Genomic DNA, 18,790 nt, shown 5'->3' on the forward strand with positions numbered 1-18,790 from the left:
TCACCCACAAAGTAACATACTTGGTAACTCGTAAGCTGGCGCGAGGTGTACACCCGTGTGATAACGACTGTCGTTTTCCGGCCACGCGAGGATAAAGTAAGTTACATTCATTCATTCAAGTTACCACATTTATGTATAATAAATGTTTCAATAATTAAAAACAAGCTAGTTGTTAAAAAATCATCAGATTTTTTTGTTTCTTATAGTTCCTCCTGTCCAAGTTGTTTCTGTCAGTGAAGCGCCGCTTTCCGATGCAGAAATTGCGGGCATAGTCATTGCTTGTTTGATATTTCTTTGTGGAATTATCATTGCAGTGGTTTATTATTGCTGCGCAAGGAATTATCCAATAGCTGCACAAAAAAAGGTTCCAATTTTTACGAATGATACCAAGCCTAACTTAAATTTCACAGATGAGAATACTTACTGGTTCTTTAACCATGATTCGCTAATTAATTCTTGAAAAAAGATCTCCAATTTATTATACAAAAAAATTACCACAGTATATTTGAAACACTGATAAAATAAAACCACTGGAGCGTGGTATCTGGTTATGGTATATATTAAAACTACTAATAATATTGTAATACCAATATTTGTTTTGAAATTGTGGTGCAATTTTATAGAATATAACCTTCCACAATGGGGAATGGCCCATGTCATATACATTTGGCATATCAGGTTATTTTTTAGGGAAAATATTATAACACTGGTTTATCATAAGTTTCATAACAAAGTTAAAATGAGTTAATGTTATGACGGTACCAATAACTTCTTTAAGTTAATATTAAACAATAGTTTTTGACATTACAGTTTATTTTTCAAGTAAAAATATTTTATTACTGGTTAAATATAATAATAAAATATTTTAGGAGGGAGTTGAAAAAGTTGCTGTTGCCGTAAAAGGACGGTGAGTTCACTGAATCAAGCGAATGTATAAATTATGACGCCATATCTTGAAAGGTTGAATACAAATGATCCAAACTACTTTGTCTTGTTTATGCCAGTCAGGAAAGAAAAACATAACTAAAACTAATTCTTAATCTTAACTAAATCCTTCCCTTTCTTTATACCAATTTTATTTATTTTTTACTAATTTTTGTTGCATGTTATGTTACTAATTATAGTACGTTGGGGGAAGATGGGACACCTTTAGCACATAATATCCAAATATCCTGACCGTGTTTTAAACAATTAACAACGGTCTATGGAAGTCGTGAGGATTTGGTTTTATAATTCTTTGAATGTTGTTTGTTTACTACCAAATGAGACAAGAACATTGATTGAAAAGGTGCCCCATCTTTTCCTACCCTACTATATAACTAAACTTGATTAACACGCAGTGCTGTGAACACCAGTATGTTTTCGTCACAAATTTTGACGGTAGATTCGGAAACTCCAGAACAAATTAAAAAGTAAGTCAATTTTTTTCGTAAATTTAGTTTGCCATATTTTGTGCATGGAGTAGAATGATTAACTGTGCGGGGTTTATTTCAGACCGCCAACAACTGAAGTTGCTGTTAACACTCCACTAACACCTGCCTCTGCCGACGAGAGGTATCTTTTCTTTTAAATAATTTCCATAACCAAAACACAGAACAGAAGTGAAATTTAAATTGTTTTAGCTTCAGTCCAGTGCAGGCTATTGATGATGAAGAGACTGTTATTCGCGAACGCTTGCATAAGGCTGTTGTAAACAAAGATATATCATTGATTGTCGCGAGTCTTGTAGATTTTCGAAATCTTGAATTAAGTGACAAAGATGGTGATGTCATACTTGCGGAAAAAATAATTTCGGTGCAAAACTGCAAAGAAGGTGCATTTTATAAAATCTTACTTTAAAAACAACCGAAGCTTGTTTGTTCTCTTCGTTGCCACCATTGTGGGCATATGTGTGATTGGGCAAGACACTTAACAGCAATTGTAGTCACTAATAGGTTGTCAAAATTATCAGCCACACATAAAAACTAAAAAAATTCCACAAAAAATAATCACTCACAAAGTAACATACTTGGCAACTCGTAAGCTGACACGAGGTGTATAAAACAGAACACCCGTGTTTAACAACTGTCGTTTTCCTGCTACGTGAGAATAAAGTAAGTTACATTTTTAATTTCTTTCTTAAGGGTGTATAGAATATGCAAACAATTTTTAAATCTCTTGAAAATGACTTCTATTTTATATATATAGGCTTAAGCTTTGCAATGGCAAAAAGAAATGTCCATTATTTACAAAGAGCAATATTTGATGCCAAACAAAAAAACCATCAACAAGAATTATCACAAGAAATTCAGAATGCAGAAATATTATTAAAAGACTTGAATAAAATTCAGGTGCAAATTATCATCATTTCCTAAAATTTAACAGATCTATAATTTTCTGGGGTTTACGGCCTAAAAAAGTAACCTTTAAACAAAGGTTAAACACAGAATGACGTTTTTTTTATTAAAGGTACTCAAGTTTTATGAACAGAATACAGTTCTTTTATTAAAGTTACTGAACTGCTTAATAATTTATATATATATATATAAAATATAATTTATAATAACAGAGTTGCACAGCTAAGCTGAAAGCTGCCATGGACAATGATGATGTCGATCTCGTCGAACAGCTCACTTTTGAACTTCGGAAACTTTGTGGGTCTGACCATTCGGCAGTAGATAAGTTGCTGGAGGTTTATCGCTGTAAAGATGGTGGGTTTATGTTACATTAACGTGTGTGAGTTATTATTACAATAATAGACCTGTGCAGGGCAAAGTGGTTAGCGCCCCTGCTTTTTACCCACAGGTAATGGGTTCAAGGCTCGTTGTTAGGTAGCATTGTGGGCGTATGTGTCCTTGGGCAAGACAGTTAATGGCAAATGCTCCAACCCAGTGGTCAATAATGGGTTGTCCAAAATATTAGCCACAAATAAAAAAATCCCTTTTTAAAATAATCACCCAAAAAGTAACATACTTGATAACTCGTAAGCTGGCACGAGGTGTATGAAAGAAAACATCTGTGTTTAAAGATTGTCATTTTCTGGTAAGAAGTTACATACACACATACACACATACCAATAGACCTTGAACGATCAATGAGAACACGCGACTTGGAATTGGTCACTACTACACTTGATATTATTGAAAAACGAGGTTACGAGTCTGAACTCCCAGTAGAAGTAAAGCAAGCTAAGCGGATGAAACGTGAACTGGAGTATCTTGAAAAGGTTTGTATTGCAGTATAGTGCATGAGACCGTATTTGCTCTGACAAAGTGTTCACTCATTTGTTGTCTGAGAAAGTAATATTCACCTAGAAAGTTTAATACTACGTAAATGCATTGCATGGTATTTTTTCTGAAAAGTTTTTCCTAATGGGTTGAGAAAAAAAAAAATCATCACCCTCACCCAGAAAACTAGACTAGGTAAATGTATTGCATTTAAAGTTGTATGAGACGGTATTTGCTCTGAAAGGTTTTCACTAATGGGCTGTGTGAGAAAAGAATAAAAACCAAGAAAGTTAGATACTAGTTAATTGTATTGCATTTAAATATGCATAAAACTGTATTTTTTCTGAAAAGTTTTTTTATATGGGTTTTCTCAGAAAAAAATCATCACCCAGATAGCTAGACTAGGTAAAAGTACTGCATTTAAATTTGTATGAGACGGTACTTTTTCAAAAAAGTGTTAACTAATGTGTTATCTAAGAAAAGAATAATCACCCAGAAGTTTAGATACTAGAACTAGTTAATTGTATTGCATTTAAATATGCATAAAACGGTATTTTTTCTGAAAAGTGTTCACCAATAGGCTGTCTGAGAAAAGAATAAAAACCAAGGAATAGGAAATTCATAACCAGAGACAAAATATTATAGTTAAAAGATGTACTACCTCTGATAAATAATTTGTTAAAAATATTAGGTTCGTCGTGATGTTTTAAATTTAAACCAAAGTCGGGTCTCGGAGATAAGAAGTTATGGAAAGCCACCACCGGGTGTCCATGGAGTTATGAAGGCCGTGTATCTCATACTTGGTCATCCAAATGAACTTTTGGAGGTTCGTGAAATATCATTATTATTTTCATACTTTTTTTTAAAAAAATTGACATTTATTGTGAAAATTAAAATAATGAAAATGAATGAATGAATGTAACTTACTTTATCCTCGCGTGGCTGGAAAACGACAGTCGATATCACACGGGTTTAACACCTTGTGCCAGCTTACGAGTTACCAAGTATGTTACTTTGTGGGTGATAATGTATGAACATAATGTTAATGACTGGAAAAGAAAAACTATTAAAAAGAGATTGTATAGTAATTAATTGTACTTTATCCAAAGAAATGGGGAAACATTCAGACATTAATGGGTAAGACTGGCAAGGACGGACTTCGTCGGCAAATTCAAGCAATCGATCCAAGAAAAGTGAATTTGGAGAAAGCTCAAACTGCCTTTTCGATCATTGAGCAATTCGACCTGGCATCAGTGCAGGAACTCAGTTTAGGACTTTCTCTTTTCTACATATTCGTACGTTTTTTGTCTTGTTTTATTTTTTATATATAATAGGGTGGAGGAAGTCTATTTTTGTTTGATTTTTTTGTCTGATTTGGTGGTAAACAAAGAACATTTAAAAAATTAGAAAACCGCATCCTCACGACTCCCATAGACTGTTGTTAATTGTTTAAAACACGATCAGGATATTTGAATATTATGTGCTAAAGGTGTCCCATCTTACCCCGCAGAACTAAACATAACATCAATGTATGTGCTATATGTGTCTTATCTTATCTAGCAATTCTATATATTACATGGCTGTATGTGCTAAAGGTGTCCCATCCTACCCCGTACTAAATATAATATCATTACATGTGCTAAAACGGCCCATCTTACCCCACAGTACTATATATTATATCATTCGCATTTTGTCAGGTTCGCTCCGTAATTGAAGAAGTGGAGAAGTTACACACTGGTGTGTTGAATGCGCCGTCACCATTCGACTACCTACGTGCTACAGCAACACCAAGGCCAAACTGGGACAAACTACAAGCAGCCGGTTATAACATCCAACGATAAATTACAAAAAGACGGGAATAAAAATTTTTCTCTTTTTACACTGCACTGTGCAAACTTTTATATAAATATGTAAAATGTGTGTTTGAATGTAACTTACTTTATCCTCGCATGACCGGAAAACGATGGTTGTAAAACTCGGATGTTCATACACCTTGTGTCAGCTTATGAGTTCCATGTATGTTTCTTTGTGGGTGATTATTTTTTGTTTTTTTATGTATCGCTGATAATTTGGACAACTCATTAGTAACCACTGGGTTTGAGCAAATGCTGATAAGAGTCTTGCTCAAGGACACATACGCCTACAATGGTAGCAGTGACGAGCCTCCAACTTATTACCTCTGGTTTACAGACAGGCGAGCTAACCACTTTGCCCAGCGCCGTTTCTACATTTTCACTGCTAGGAACTTTTATCTAAGTCTGTAAATATTTGTGTAGATTAATATATTTGTTATATGCTTCCTATTATCCACACACAGTTTCTGCCTAGTCAAAATTTTTACCGCTTTCTTGATGCTAATATTTGGACGAACCACAAGCAGTTTCTGCCTTTTTTTATATTTTTTTTGATACTATATTTTTATTCTATTTGGATGAAAAGAAGATTAATTGCAAATTTGAAGTAACTAAAATTTGCCGTTTATCTAGTTGGACAAATAAAAAATATCTCTTTTTGTACAAAAATCGATCATATATTTGGAATAGTAACATACACAAACCTTTTACTTCATGCTAATTATGTATGTTCCAATTGGACGAACAGCAGATCAATTATTATTATACGCTTTCTACTATCTGCACACAGCTTCTGCCTTGTCAAAATTTTGACTTTTTTCTTTATGCTCATATCATATGTCTCATTTTGATTAATAGCATATTTTTTCCCAATATTGAGTATAGAAAATACACAAATAAACATTATCTTCTTGTACAAAAATCTATCATATATTTCGAATAGTAACATACACATAACATACACAAAGTAAAATAACGACGCGATTATTGTTGCATGGATTTTCGAGAGTGGATCCGATTAAATGACGTGATTGTATCTTGAATGAGGAGTTCAAACATAATGTGATACAATTGTTCCTTCACAGTGACTTCATCTGCGTCATAATCGGTCCATGTATGTTCATCGCTCCGAAGTTCGTTCACCTTTTGGTTGAAAATATTTGGTTTTCAAAATTTTTTATAATTTTTTTAAATATTGTTTGGTATAAAAATACTTGGTTTTAAAAATTTGCAAAATATTTTAAAATTAAAGTTTTTATTCATAATTACTAAAAAATTAAAGTATAATAAAATTTTTATTAATAATTAGTAACTAAACTAAAAGTTTTATTGATAATTACCAGCTAAAATTAAAGGTTTTATTGATTATTATCAATTAAAATTAAAGTTTTTATTAATAACAAAAAAATCGTATAAACATTAATAAAATAAAAAATATCTTATAAACATTATTAATTGTTAACTGAAATTAAAGTTTTCAGGCTATAAAAACAAAAACTTATAAAACCTTACCAAAAGTAAGTCAACTCTATCACGTTTTTTCAGTGTTCCCCATTTAAATTGACTGCGTTGATTTAAAGCAACTTTTGTGTCCGGGAAGAAAAGTTTTTCAACTTCTTGAGAAACACTTTTGGAGTAATCCTGCAAGATAAAATTACTTTAGTGACAAAGTAAAATATATTTCGAAAATTTGCGGTAAAATTTACAACATATTTTTTCAGCAATCTGAACAGTCAGAAAACATTGTTAATATCATTATAATAATAACTTTTATTTAACTTTTCCTTTACAGTAGCGAAGATTTAAAAACATTTTAAACGAAAAGACAGGTTATAACGACAAAACAACAGTTTTTAAAAAATGTTACAGTTAAAAATATATTTACATTTATTTGGAAGAAAAAAAGTGGTCGCTACCAGTTGCAGACAATTTTTTTTTTTGGTAACAACAAATTCAACTTTTAATTACCGATTTAAATTGTGACAAGGCCTTGACTGAATGTTTTTTCTTCTTTAATTTAATTCCCTCATTTGAATATGCTGGTTCGGTTGATTGTGGAAGCACTTGGGGCATTAAGTGGTGAACCTAACAAAAAAAATTAATAATTAGATTGTAAAAATTAAACGTAACTTGCTAAAAAATTTAAAGTAAATTTAAAAGATTGAATGTAACTTGTTAAAAAATTGAATGTGGATTTTAAAAAATTGAATGTAACATGCTTTATTTTCGCGTGGTTGAGAAATGACAGACGTTATAATAACACGGATGTTCTGTTTCATACACCTTGTGTTTGCTTATGAGTTACTTTGCGGGTGATTATTTTTTCTGTATGACTGATAATTTGGACAATTAGTGACCACTGGGTTAGAGCAATTGCCGTTAAAATTCCCAGTCAGTAAAAACACAAGTGCTTTGTTTTATACACCTCATGCAAGCTTACAAGTTACCACTAATGTAACTTTGTGGGTAATTGTTTTTTTTCTATATGAACTACAATTTGAACAACCCATTAGTGACCACTGGATTGTAGCAATTGTTAAATTTCTTGCCTACGAACACATACACCAACAATGATAGCAGTGACAAGCATTGAACCCATAACCTCTGGGTTATAGGCAGGCCACAAGGGGATAGCATAGTTTGGTAGTGAATTAGTACCAGGTCAGCAACACTTTGTTCGAATAACTCTGTTGGTTCTTCACCAAACGATGCAGGGATCAATTCACCAGCATTTCTTTCATGCTCATGTTTACTGTTAATCTGAAAAAAAGTTATATTATTGTGGGGTAAAATGGGATACCATTATCTCCCCTATTTCATGACATAGTATAGTAGGGTGGGGGAAGATGAGACACCTTTAGCACATAAATCTAAATATCCTGACCGAGTTTGAAACAATTAACAATGGTCTATAGGGGTCGTGAGGATACGGTTTTACAATTCTTTAAATGCTCATTGTTTACTACCAAATGGTTTGAGAAAATAGTATGAAAAGGTATTCCATCTTCCCCCACCCTACTATATATTTTAAACAATTTTAAAAAGGCTTTTTTAAAATCCTAAGCAAACAGTAATAAAATTTTGTAAATATTTTTTGTTTACTACAAAATTGTTTGAGAAAAAGTATGAAAACATAACATTAATCTAACTATATCTTTTGATACAAACCACATAGTAGCATAACATACACTAGTGTACTTACAGCTTGGTGAACCAATTGTTGAATATTATTCCGTTCATAAACCACAGGGTTGGAAACATTCAACATCCAACCATCATCAAAGTCTTTTTCCTGCTGGGATTTAAAAGTAAAAAAAAATTAATTTTAAAAGTAAAAAAAAAATATTTTTAAAGTTAAAAACCAAAGTCTTTTTCCTGCTGGGATTTAAAAACAAACAAAAAATATTTTAAAAAGCTAATAAACCTACACCTAAATGTATGGTAGGGTGGGGGAAGATGGAACACATTTTCATTCTATTTTTTCGTCCCATTTGGATCAGGTTATTTGGATATTATGTGCTAAAGGTGTCCCATCTTACCCCACCCTACTATATTATAAAAATTTAGTAAAACTATAAAATTTACTTTTTACACATTATTTAAAAACAAGTGTAATGTTGTGAGTAAAATGCATTGAGTGTATTATAATAAAAGAAAACATATTTAAAAAACCAAGATAAATCCGTAATTTTATTAAAAATTTGCTCATTTTTGGAAATTTTTATAGTTTTTTCCGAGCGTTAAGAGTGTTAAGACATATTATACAAATAAAACTTTATTATATTTAAAAAGTAAAATCATAAATAAATAAAATTTAAGAAATTTTAAACATTAAAATTTTATTTAAGAAAATAATAGGTAATTTATGAAAATAAAAATTTTATTGAAAAAAATAATAAATATCTTATAAATTGAGACATTAAATATCAACAATAATCCTAGTGATACTTGTGTTCATCTTACCATTTGTTCGTTTTCCTTTTGTTTCAGAGAAATCCAAAATCCTCTTCAAACCATTCGTCATCCTGTTGAATGAATGAATGTAACTTTTTTTATCCGCGCGTGGCCGGAAAACGACAGTTGTTATAACACGGGTGTTTTGTTTCATACACCTCGTGCCAGCTTACGAGTTATCAAGTATGTTACTTTGTGGGTGATTATTAGTGGCCACTGGGTTGGAGCAATTGCCGTTAAATGTCTTGCCCAAGGACACATACGCCCACAATGGTAGCAGCTAAGAGCTCTGAACCCATTACCTCTGGGTCAGAGGAAGGCGCTAACCAACTGTGCTACGGCAACAAACTTAATATTAGATAAACAACAAACATGATCATCGGATAAACAACAAACATGATCATCGGATAAACAACAAACATGATCATTGGATAAACAACAAACATGATCATCGGATAAACAACAAACATGATCATCGGATAAACAACAAACATGATCATCGGATAAACAACAAACATGATCATCGGATAAACAACAAACATGATCATCGGATAAACAACAAACATGATCATCGGATAAACAACAAACATGATCATCGGATAAACAACAAACATGATCATCGGATAAACAACAAACATGATCATCGGATAAACAACAAACATAAACCAACCTGACTACTGCCAAATATGGGCGATACTGGACGAGGCAATGACTCAGAATTTTTCAACATATCATTCTGTTTAACTTCATCAAGCAATTTCTCAGCTGTTTCTTCATTTTCCTTTGTAATGTACAAAATTGTTTTTTTTATTTATTTGATATGGCTTACAATTTAGACAACTCATTAGTGACCACTGGGTTGGAGCAATGTCTGTTAGTTGTCTTGCCCAAGGACACATACGCCGATCAGTGTTAGTACCCCCGTCGAGCATCGAACCGGGGACATTTTGGTTACGACGCAAGGCGCCTAAACCACTGAGCCACTGGTGCTGACCATGTATAAAGTTGGTAAAATAGGGTGATATATGAATGAATGCAACTTACTTTATCCTCGCATGGCCGAAAACGACACGTGTTATACCACAGGTGTTCTGTTTCATACACCTCATCCCAGCTGACGAGTTACTATGCTCTATGTATGTTACTTTATGGGTGAATTTTTTTTGTAAGGCTGATAATTTAGACAACCCATTAGTGACCACTGGGTTAAAGCAACTGCCGTTAAGTGTCTTGCCTAAAGTACACATACGCCACAATGGTAGCAGCGACAAGCCTTGAAACCATTACCTCTGGGTTACAGGCAGGTGCGCTAAACAACTGTGCTACGGCGACAGACAGTAAAACAATAATTTAAATTTTTACAAATAAAAATATTACTTACCGGTTGCTTGTGACGTACTGATAAAGCCTGAAATAAAATTTAAATATTAATAATTTTATATAACTACTATATTCATGTAAAATATAATGTTTCTATATCTTTATTTATGTAAAACTATTTTTTTGTATATAGTGTGGGGGAAGACAGGACCACTTTAGCACATAATTTCCAAATATCCTGATCGTGTTTTAAACAATTAACAATGATCTATGGGAGTCGTGAGGATACGGTTTTATAATTTTTTCAATGTTCTTTGTTTACCACCAAATGGAACAAAAAAATAAAAAAAAGTCCCATCTTACCCCACAGTACTCTATTATTCAGTAGTTTTAGTATTTTAACGGGATATTATAATATGACATCCATCACACATACATGGTTTATTGCGTCATTCAACAGCGAGTTCAACAAATTATCGATCAACGAGTCTTCAACACTTGGTGTCTCTTTCACCTTCAAAAATAAATGGTTAAAAAAACATAGAGAAAAAAAAGTTTAAAATTGTATTTTTTTGCTGGTACTATTATGCATTTTATTGCAGCCTCAGTCCAACTTTAGTTCAAATATGTCACAATGATTTTGTTTTTTTTCTGTTGGTTTTATTTATCCGGTTTGTTATTTTAAACTTTTAATAGAAAATACTTACAGTTTTGCTGATATGGGTAGAAGGAGGGCTTGTTTTTGACAAAACTACATCTAGACTTTCCTGTTAAAATATGATTCATGTTAAGATTACTAATTTATTAATCTTTTAAACTGTGTATATAAACTCAATTGTATTTAAAAACAGTTCATTTCCCAGCCATTCATATTATAGCAGTGAAAATGTTGTGTGCCAATTTTGTAACAGTACAGTATGTTTTTAGCTTTTTACAAACACAAAAATCATATTTTTTTTGCGTATATTCATATTTTTGTGTATAAAAATTATATTTTTTGCGTATATATTTATATTTTTTTATGTATAAAAATCAAATTTTTTGAGTATATAATTATATTTTTTGCAAATAAAAATCATATTTTCTTGCGTATATATTCATACTTTTTGGGCATAAAAATCATATTTTTTGTTTATAAATATATATAAAACTATAACTAGCAATCGAATGTGTATTTTAGTGGTTGACGAAAAGTTAGGAATAAGAACTGAACAACATTTTTACACTTTCAAATTTATAAAACACCCAATAAATTGGTCTAAATGACATATATTCACAGAATCTTACTTCTAATATTTCATTCCAAATAGTTTTCACAATTTCTTCGGTCAGAGGTTTGTTAAGAATGTCATCTTTTACCCTGGGTATAAAACATTAATTGTCATAAAATTGCTAGATAACGACCAAAATTGTTCAAAAAGTCGCATAAAACACAAATTTAGTTTTGTAGAAACCCAAATAATGTTACTGGAAATTTTTTATGTTAATTTACAAAAAAAATAAAAGGTTACTGGAAATTACTGGAAAAAATTTTTTTTGGTCCCTCTAAATATTAACATAACAGCCCATAAGATTTTTTAAATAAATTTTTGTTTTGGTCAGTTTTTTTTTTTGGTCAGTCTAAAAATAAACATAGCACCTTAAATATAAGGCATAATTTTATTTCATTGATTTTGGTTAAAAAAAATTAACTTCGTTGATTAAAATTAAAATGAACAATAGCAACTGCGTTTAACAACTAATTTAAAAACAGTATTACCTATTCTCAACTTCTTCAATTAATGTTGAATCTTCTTTAACAAAGTTTGAATCACTTTCTTCTGTAAAATAAACAGAATAAAACTTTTAGAAAATTTTTTACTCAAAATCTGTAAAATAATACATGTTACTCGAGTAATTATAATGTTGTAACTAAAATAGAGTAGGGTGGGCTGAGATGGGACACCTTTCATTATATTTTATCGTCCCATTTGGTAGTAAACAAAGAACATTTAAAGAATTAAAAACTGTACCCTCACGATTCTTATAAGCCAAAAATTGTATTTTTAAATTTTGTATTTAAAAAAAAATTCACAAAAAAATTGTATTTTTAGAAGAAAAAAAAATTAAAAGCAAAACTGTTTTTTGGAACCACATATTAAAATTACTAAGATTGGACTTCAAATAAATGAGTACCAAACTATACATTTATTGATACACTTATCACTGTGTGTAAGAATTACAGATGATATGAATTATATTTACCTTGTTCATGATGTTTAAATGGTGGTTCGTGGTGTGGAGAGACATTTTCATCAAGTTTGTTGGACTGAAAAAGACAATCATTGGAAAATATAAGATAAATCAGATAACAAAGTAATAAAATTGATTAGAATTTAGTTTAAAATGTTTTTAACTGCTAGAGAATCATTTCTGTGAACTTAAATAATTATCGCTTTTGGTATTGTATTGTGATGACTTTTTAATGAAATCGAGCCAAAAAAAAAAGATTTTTCAAACCTGATCATTTATCAAGTGTTGTTTTACGTCCTGAACTTTTTTCTCCTCTTCAATCTTTTCTGTTTTCTCAGTTTTTAAGATTTGAGATGCTTTCTTGGGTAACGGTGGTGGTTGGACCTGTTTATATTCAAGGAGTTTACATTTAAAATAAAAAAAAATTGACAAAAAAAATTTACACCTAAAATCTAAATTTGAAATTTAAAAAATTCCAAAAAGTTTACATTTATGATATAAATTAAGAATAAAAAAAAATCAAAAATTTTACACTTAAAATCTAAACATTTTTAAAAAGTTTACATTTAAAATATAACACATACAGGGAAAATCGTTACCATTTTTTTGCATAAATCATACAGTTATTATATTTTTCTGCATTTGCACTTAAACACAAATAACCCCACATTAAAAAAGGTAACATTTAAAATCCAAATTCAAAAAATTGCAAAAAATTCACACTGAAAATCTGAATTTCAAATTTTTTTAAAAAAAGTTAACTTTTAAAAAACAAAACATACAGGTAAAACTTTACCGATTTTTCTGCATTTGCAATTATTTCCTTTTTCACATCATCAGATGTCCCATGTTTAACTGATGGTTCAAGTTTGTTTGTTGAAGGAAAGTTTGGTTTGAACGACATTTCATCATGGAAGACATGTTGGTCATCGTCAAAACTTAAGGATCTGCTGGAACTGCTGTGGAAAGATTAAGTTATGGTTGATATTGTATGATACAGTTTTATAATTCTTTGACGGTTCTTTGTATACTACCATATAGGACGAGAAAAGAGAATGAAAAAGTGTTAGAACGTAGAGTAATACAGTGGAGTGGGGGAAGATGGGACATTTTATTTCTTTTTTTTCGTCGTAAATAAAGAAAATTTAAAGAATTATAAAACTGTATCTTCACGACTCCCATAGACCATTGTTAATTGTTTAAAACACGATCAAGATATTTGGATATTATGTGCTAAAGGTGTTCCATACTATATATATATTACATACCGGGTGCTACTGTCGGAGTCCGATTTACTCTTCGTGTGAACTCGTGAGATGATTTGTTTTTGTGATCCCGCTCGCGGTGAAGCGTCAGGTGATGATACATTCACAGGAATCGCTGACCTCAATGCACGTGATGACTTCATGTACTGCTCATTTTTACGAGGACTCCGTATTTGTGGTTTGGTTGACGCATGGCCACCGATGTGAGGTTGATGAGACGATGTGTTATTTGTAGCGTGATCAATTTCTTGCTCAAGTTCAGTTTGAGTTTTCCTGATGTATGAGTTGTACGCCTGTATTGTAATTATGTTACAAATTAAACTATTTTCGTATGCCTGTATTTTAAAAATGTGAAAAATTGAACTGTTTTTGTATGCCTGTATTGTAGTAATGTTACAAATTAAACTATTTTTGTATGCCTGTGTTTTAAAAATGTAAAAAAATTGGAACTATTTTTGCATGTCTGTATTGTAGTAATGTTACAAATTATACTATTTTTGTAGGCCTGTATTGTAATAATGTTAAACTATGTTTCATCAAAATAAATGAAAAAAACGAATTGAACTATTTTTCATAAAATTAAAAGGAAAAAGGGGTTATATTAAAATTAATAATAATACTTTTATTTGTCTCTTCAATTACGGTAGCGAAGATTTAGAAATAATTTAAAAGATAAAACAGAATATAGCGACAAAAACAACAGTTGTTAAACATACTTACAGTTAAAATATATTTACATTTAATTGAAAGAAAATTATAGACTATAAGTTTTTGTAGACTAATTTAGGGGTTGGTGGCTTATGCTTAGAGACTGTAAAATTTAGAAAATGTCGGCTTTAAATTAATGTGGAACAAATTTTTCACCTTTATTTGATTTTTCAAACTTTCTTCTTGAGCACGAAGTTGTTCTTTGTGTTTTTTCTTTTGTTGCTTTTTCAAACGTTCAGCAGTTAGTTGACATTTCTTTAATTCTTCCTATAAAAAGTAAAATACTTTGTATTTCTGATGGTGTTAATGTTAAATTCCTTCAGCTTAATCAAATGTGACAAACCTTTTTTTAAGGCAAGCTAAACATTATGCAGAAAATAACTTTTTTTTTAAAATTAAAGTGAAACACATTAATACTATCTAAACAACTTTTTTTAACAGAAATTAACAAACTTGCTCAAATTATAGTCAAAATTATTAATACTATCTAAACAACTTTTTCTAAACAGAAATTAACAAATTTTCTTAAATTAAAGTCAAACACATAAATATGATCATATTTAACGATTTTTTTCAAACAGAAAGTAACAATTTTTTCAAATTAAAGTCAAAAACATTAATACTATCATAACTAACAATTTCTTTCAAAGAAAAAGTAAAAAATTTTTGAAAAATAAAGTCAAAAACATCAGTACTATCATAGTTAATAAATTTTCTTAAATTAAAGTCAAAATGATCTATAAAAAATGGACAATAACCTATCGAATAAGTTGATATCCAACTTTTTGTTTAAAGCACTATATTATAACATCAAAATAAAATCAAAATTAGAGTTTTACCTTCAAAGCATAAACTCTCCATTCAACATCACTTTGTTCAGTTTCCGATTGTGTTTGCGAGAATGATTCATCTGATAAACTTTCCATCGAGTCTTTGTTGAAATTATTTGCATGCGTTGAACTATGGATGGCTGATGCAAGGCTAGAAAAAAAATGTTAAATTAAAAAAATATATTTATACGTATACTTCTTTGTTTGTTAGGAATTAAATTTTCAGATTTTAGTTGATATAGTATTGTGGGGGGATACACAATTTAAAAAATTATAAAACTGTATTCTCTTGACTTCCATAGATTGTTGTTAATTGTTTGAAACACTAAAAAGTTTGGAAATTATGTGCTAAATGTGTCCTGTCTTTCCACACCCTACTAAAAAAAATTTTTTTTTAAAAAAGAGGTAAATTTAAAACAATCAATTTAAACCATAAGCCCCAATAACAAGAAACACTCAACTTCTTTTATTCATTAGGATTTAAATTTGCAGCTTTTAATTAGTACCCATGAGAAAAAGCTAATTAAACACAATTGTTTTTACCTGATTGAATCTGACTTTGCTTCACTTCTCCCTTCATTAGATCTATGGAATATAAATAAAAAGATAAAAAAAAAATGTAAAATTTAACAATGACAATAAAATATTTAAGTTGTTTGTAATGTTTTTGGAACAATACAATATGTAAAACTTTGGGAATTTTTTAATTTTCTATTTCAATTATAGTATGGTGGGAAAGACGGGGCACATGAAGCACATAATATTAAAATATTTTGATCGTGTTTTAAACAATTAACAACGGTCTATGAAAGTCTTGAAGATACGGTTTTATAATTCTTTAAATGTTTTTTGTTTACCACCAAATGGGACAAGAAAAACTTACTTTGAAAGTTGTGTTATTTCATCCAGTGAAGAATTATCATGAGTTGTAACTTCATCTTTACCTTGGTAACCTTTAGATCCTGAATTTACGTTTGGTAAATATTTAAAACAAAAATCTATTTAAAAAAAAATAAATTGTTGAAACAAATATAAATATTAAAAGACAAAAAAATAATATTTAAAAAAATAATATTTAAAAAAACCAAAAAATTAACATTTAAAACCAAAATAAACATTAAAAAAACAATAAATTTAAAACAAAAATAAACATTACAAAAAAAAGAAAATATACACACTTACGTTTCATGTTGGTTGTTTTAACTTTAGAGTCAGGTTTATCAACTTCATGTAATGGTTTACCATCCCATGCTGATATTGCTCTCTTTTCCATGTTCATAACCTGTGTTAAAATAAAATAAAACATATAGTAGGGTGAGGGAAGACGGGACACGTTTAGCACATAATATCCAAATATCCGGATCATGTTTTAAACAATTAACAACGGTCTATGGCAGTCGTGAGGATACAGTTTTATAGCTAGTGTTTTTGTTTACTACAAAATGGTAAGAGAAAATAGAATAAAAAGGTGTCCCATCTCCCCCCACCCTACAATACACAATGCAGAATATAAGAAATTCCATTCATTACCATTAAAGCCCTTGTCGCCCTCCTTCGGAAAAGTGGCAGGCCCCAAATATTGGTCCATGCGGTAGCACTCTGGGTGTTGGGGCAATTGGCCAATCCTGGCCTAAATCCTAGAACACACAGTGTGCCACACTGCGGGACCTTACCCACATAGAATAGAAAATTACTACGGTAGCACCCTGGGTGTTGGGGTAATGTGCCAATACTGGCCTCGATCCTAAGACCCATGGCATGCCACGCTGCGGAACCTCACTTACATAAAATAGAAAATTACTACCGTAGCACCCTGGGTGTTGGGGTAATGGTCCAATCCCGGCTTAAATCCTAGGACCCATAGCATGCCACACTGCGGGACCTCACCCACATAAAATAATCTTTTTAGTTTTTATATTACTTTTATTTCCTCTTCATCTAACTTTTTCTTCCACTCCAGCAAACGTTCGGCGTCCCGTCTTCGTTTCAACAAAGCTTTTTCCCGTGTTGTAAGTTTCCTATCGTCCAACACACTCGGGACTTTCTTTAAACTTCTGTGAAGTTCCTTCTGTAAAAGTTTGTATTACTAATATAAATTCTTTATTAATCAAGAACTAATGTATATAGTAGGGTGGGAAAAATGGGACATATTTTTATTCCATTTTCTCGTCCCATTTGGTAGTAAACAAAAAACATTCAAAAAATTATAAAACCAAATCCTCACAACAGCCATAGACCGTTGTTAATCGTTTAAAACACGATCACAATATTTTAGATATTATATGCTAAAGGTGTCCCATCTTCCCGCACAGTACTATATTAACTAATATTCAATATACAGTAAAGTGGAGAAAGACGAGACACCTTTACCACATAATATCCAAAAATCATGATCGTGTTTTAAACAATTAACAACAGTCTATGGAAGTCAGAGGATACGGTTTATAATTCTTTGAATATTCTTTGTTTTCTACCAAATGGGACAAAAAAATGGAATAAAAAGTGCCCCATCTTCCCCCACCCCACTATATATATTGACTAACAACGAAAGAGCAAATTATAATATTGGATCTTACTTTTGGGTCGAGTAAGCTTGGTGTTTTACGATCTTCTGATTGATTGGATGAAGTTTGATTATCATCGTGACCGGCGTCAGATGCTGAAAAATTTAAATTTTGATTCTGTTATGTGTGGGTGAGGTCCTGCAGCGTGGTATGGTATAGGTCCTAGGATTTAGGCCAGCGTTGGCCCATTACCCCAAAGATTTAATACAAGTCAAGTTATATAGTAGGGTGGGGGAAGACGGACACCTTTGGAACATAATATCCAAATATCTGGATCATTTTTTAAATAATTAACACCAGCCTATTCGAATTGTGAGGATACGATTTAATAATTCTTTAAATTTTTTCGTTAATACCAAATGAGATGAGTAAATAAAATGAATAGTTGTCCCATCTTCTTCCACTTTATCATTAATACCTTTCTGTATTGAAAAGTCTATAACAACAAAAACTTACATTTTTTCGAAGATTTGATTTTTTCTTTAATTTGATTTGTAGTTTGCACAATTCTGTTTATATCTTGATGATGTTGTAAAATCAACTCATAATCCTGGTTTGCAGCTCTGTTTGCAGCTAAAAAATACAATAACAGTGTTAAGAATTGTCTGGCATAGTAGCTCACTTACATGTTTTGGTTAGCGGGCCTGCCTGTAACCCAGAGGTAATGGGTTAAAGGCTCGTCCTTGCTACCATTGTGGCATATATGTCCTTCGGCAAGACAATTAACGACAATTGCTTCAACCCAGTGGTCACTAATCAGTTGTCCAAATTATCAGATATAGATAAAAACAATCCAAAAAAATCACTCACTAATAGGGCTGTGGATTTTCCCAATTTTTGTTTAACCGTTAACCGTTC

General features: G+C 31.1%; 2 protein-coding genes across 7 annotated transcripts in view; one reads left to right on the forward strand and one right to left on the reverse strand.

Moving 5' to 3' along the window:
• LOC104266065 overlaps positions 1-5,092 on the forward strand; it is an 11,506-nt gene extending 6,414 nt beyond the window's left edge. Inside the window, exons 11-21 of the mRNA XM_018813193.2 lie at positions 207-364; positions 870-907; positions 1,341-1,412; positions 1,495-1,554; positions 1,623-1,813; positions 2,188-2,330; positions 2,549-2,690; positions 3,060-3,205; positions 3,898-4,032; positions 4,316-4,501; positions 4,904-5,092. Of these exons, the coding sequence (XP_018668738.1) occupies positions 207-364; positions 870-907; positions 1,341-1,412; positions 1,495-1,554; positions 1,623-1,813; positions 2,188-2,330; positions 2,549-2,690; positions 3,060-3,205; positions 3,898-4,032; positions 4,316-4,501; positions 4,904-5,047 (1,415 nt within the window). The 3' untranslated portion in view covers positions 5,048-5,092. The remainder of the gene's footprint in view (positions 1-206; positions 365-869; positions 908-1,340; positions 1,413-1,494; positions 1,555-1,622; positions 1,814-2,187; positions 2,331-2,548; positions 2,691-3,059; positions 3,206-3,897; positions 4,033-4,315; positions 4,502-4,903) is intronic.
• A 966-nt stretch (positions 5,093-6,058) lies between these two features.
• The window catches only part of LOC100186123 (centrosome-associated protein 350), a 28,202-nt gene continuing 15,470 nt past the window's right edge, over positions 6,059-18,790 (reverse strand). For 3 of the 6 annotated variants that reach the window (XR_003396242.1, XR_003396243.1, XR_003396241.1), the window contains exons 25-48: positions 18,389-18,505; positions 17,945-18,027; positions 17,290-17,436; positions 16,551-16,650; positions 16,252-16,330; positions 15,912-15,953; positions 15,378-15,519; positions 14,695-14,805; positions 13,834-14,123; positions 13,362-13,524; positions 12,833-12,949; positions 12,578-12,641; positions 12,093-12,153; positions 11,621-11,693; positions 11,041-11,100; positions 10,770-10,847; positions 10,395-10,421; positions 9,684-9,794; positions 9,023-9,084; positions 8,262-8,354; positions 7,718-7,819; positions 7,028-7,144; positions 6,572-6,700; positions 6,059-6,202 (exon numbers count right to left, since the gene is read on the reverse strand). Coding sequence is in view for 1 of the 6 variants with exons in the window: in XM_026836131.1 (XP_026691932.1) it covers positions 9,046-9,084; positions 9,684-9,794; positions 10,395-10,421; positions 10,770-10,847; positions 11,041-11,100; positions 11,621-11,693; positions 12,093-12,153; positions 12,578-12,641; positions 12,833-12,949; positions 13,362-13,524; positions 13,834-14,123; positions 14,695-14,805; positions 15,378-15,519; positions 15,912-15,953; positions 16,252-16,330; positions 16,551-16,650; positions 17,290-17,436; positions 17,945-18,027; positions 18,389-18,505 (1,904 nt within the window). In the remaining 5 variants the exon portion in view is untranslated. Of the gene's footprint in view, positions 6,203-6,571; positions 6,701-7,027; positions 7,145-7,717; positions 7,820-8,261; positions 8,355-9,021; positions 9,085-9,683; positions 9,795-10,394; positions 10,422-10,769; positions 10,848-11,040; positions 11,101-11,620; positions 11,694-12,092; positions 12,154-12,577; positions 12,642-12,832; positions 12,950-13,361; positions 13,525-13,833; positions 14,124-14,694; positions 14,806-15,377; positions 15,520-15,911; positions 15,954-16,251; positions 16,331-16,550; positions 16,651-17,289; positions 17,437-17,944; positions 18,028-18,388; positions 18,506-18,790 lie in introns of those variants that run through there. The other 3 variants (XR_003396244.1, XR_003396245.1, XM_026836131.1) reach the window with 3 other exon arrangements.

Source organism: Ciona intestinalis, chromosome 9 (assembly GCF_000224145.3).
Source record: "Ciona intestinalis chromosome 9, KH, whole genome shotgun sequence".
In the NCBI taxonomy this organism is placed as follows: domain Eukaryota; kingdom Metazoa; phylum Chordata; class Ascidiacea; order Phlebobranchia; family Cionidae; genus Ciona; species Ciona intestinalis.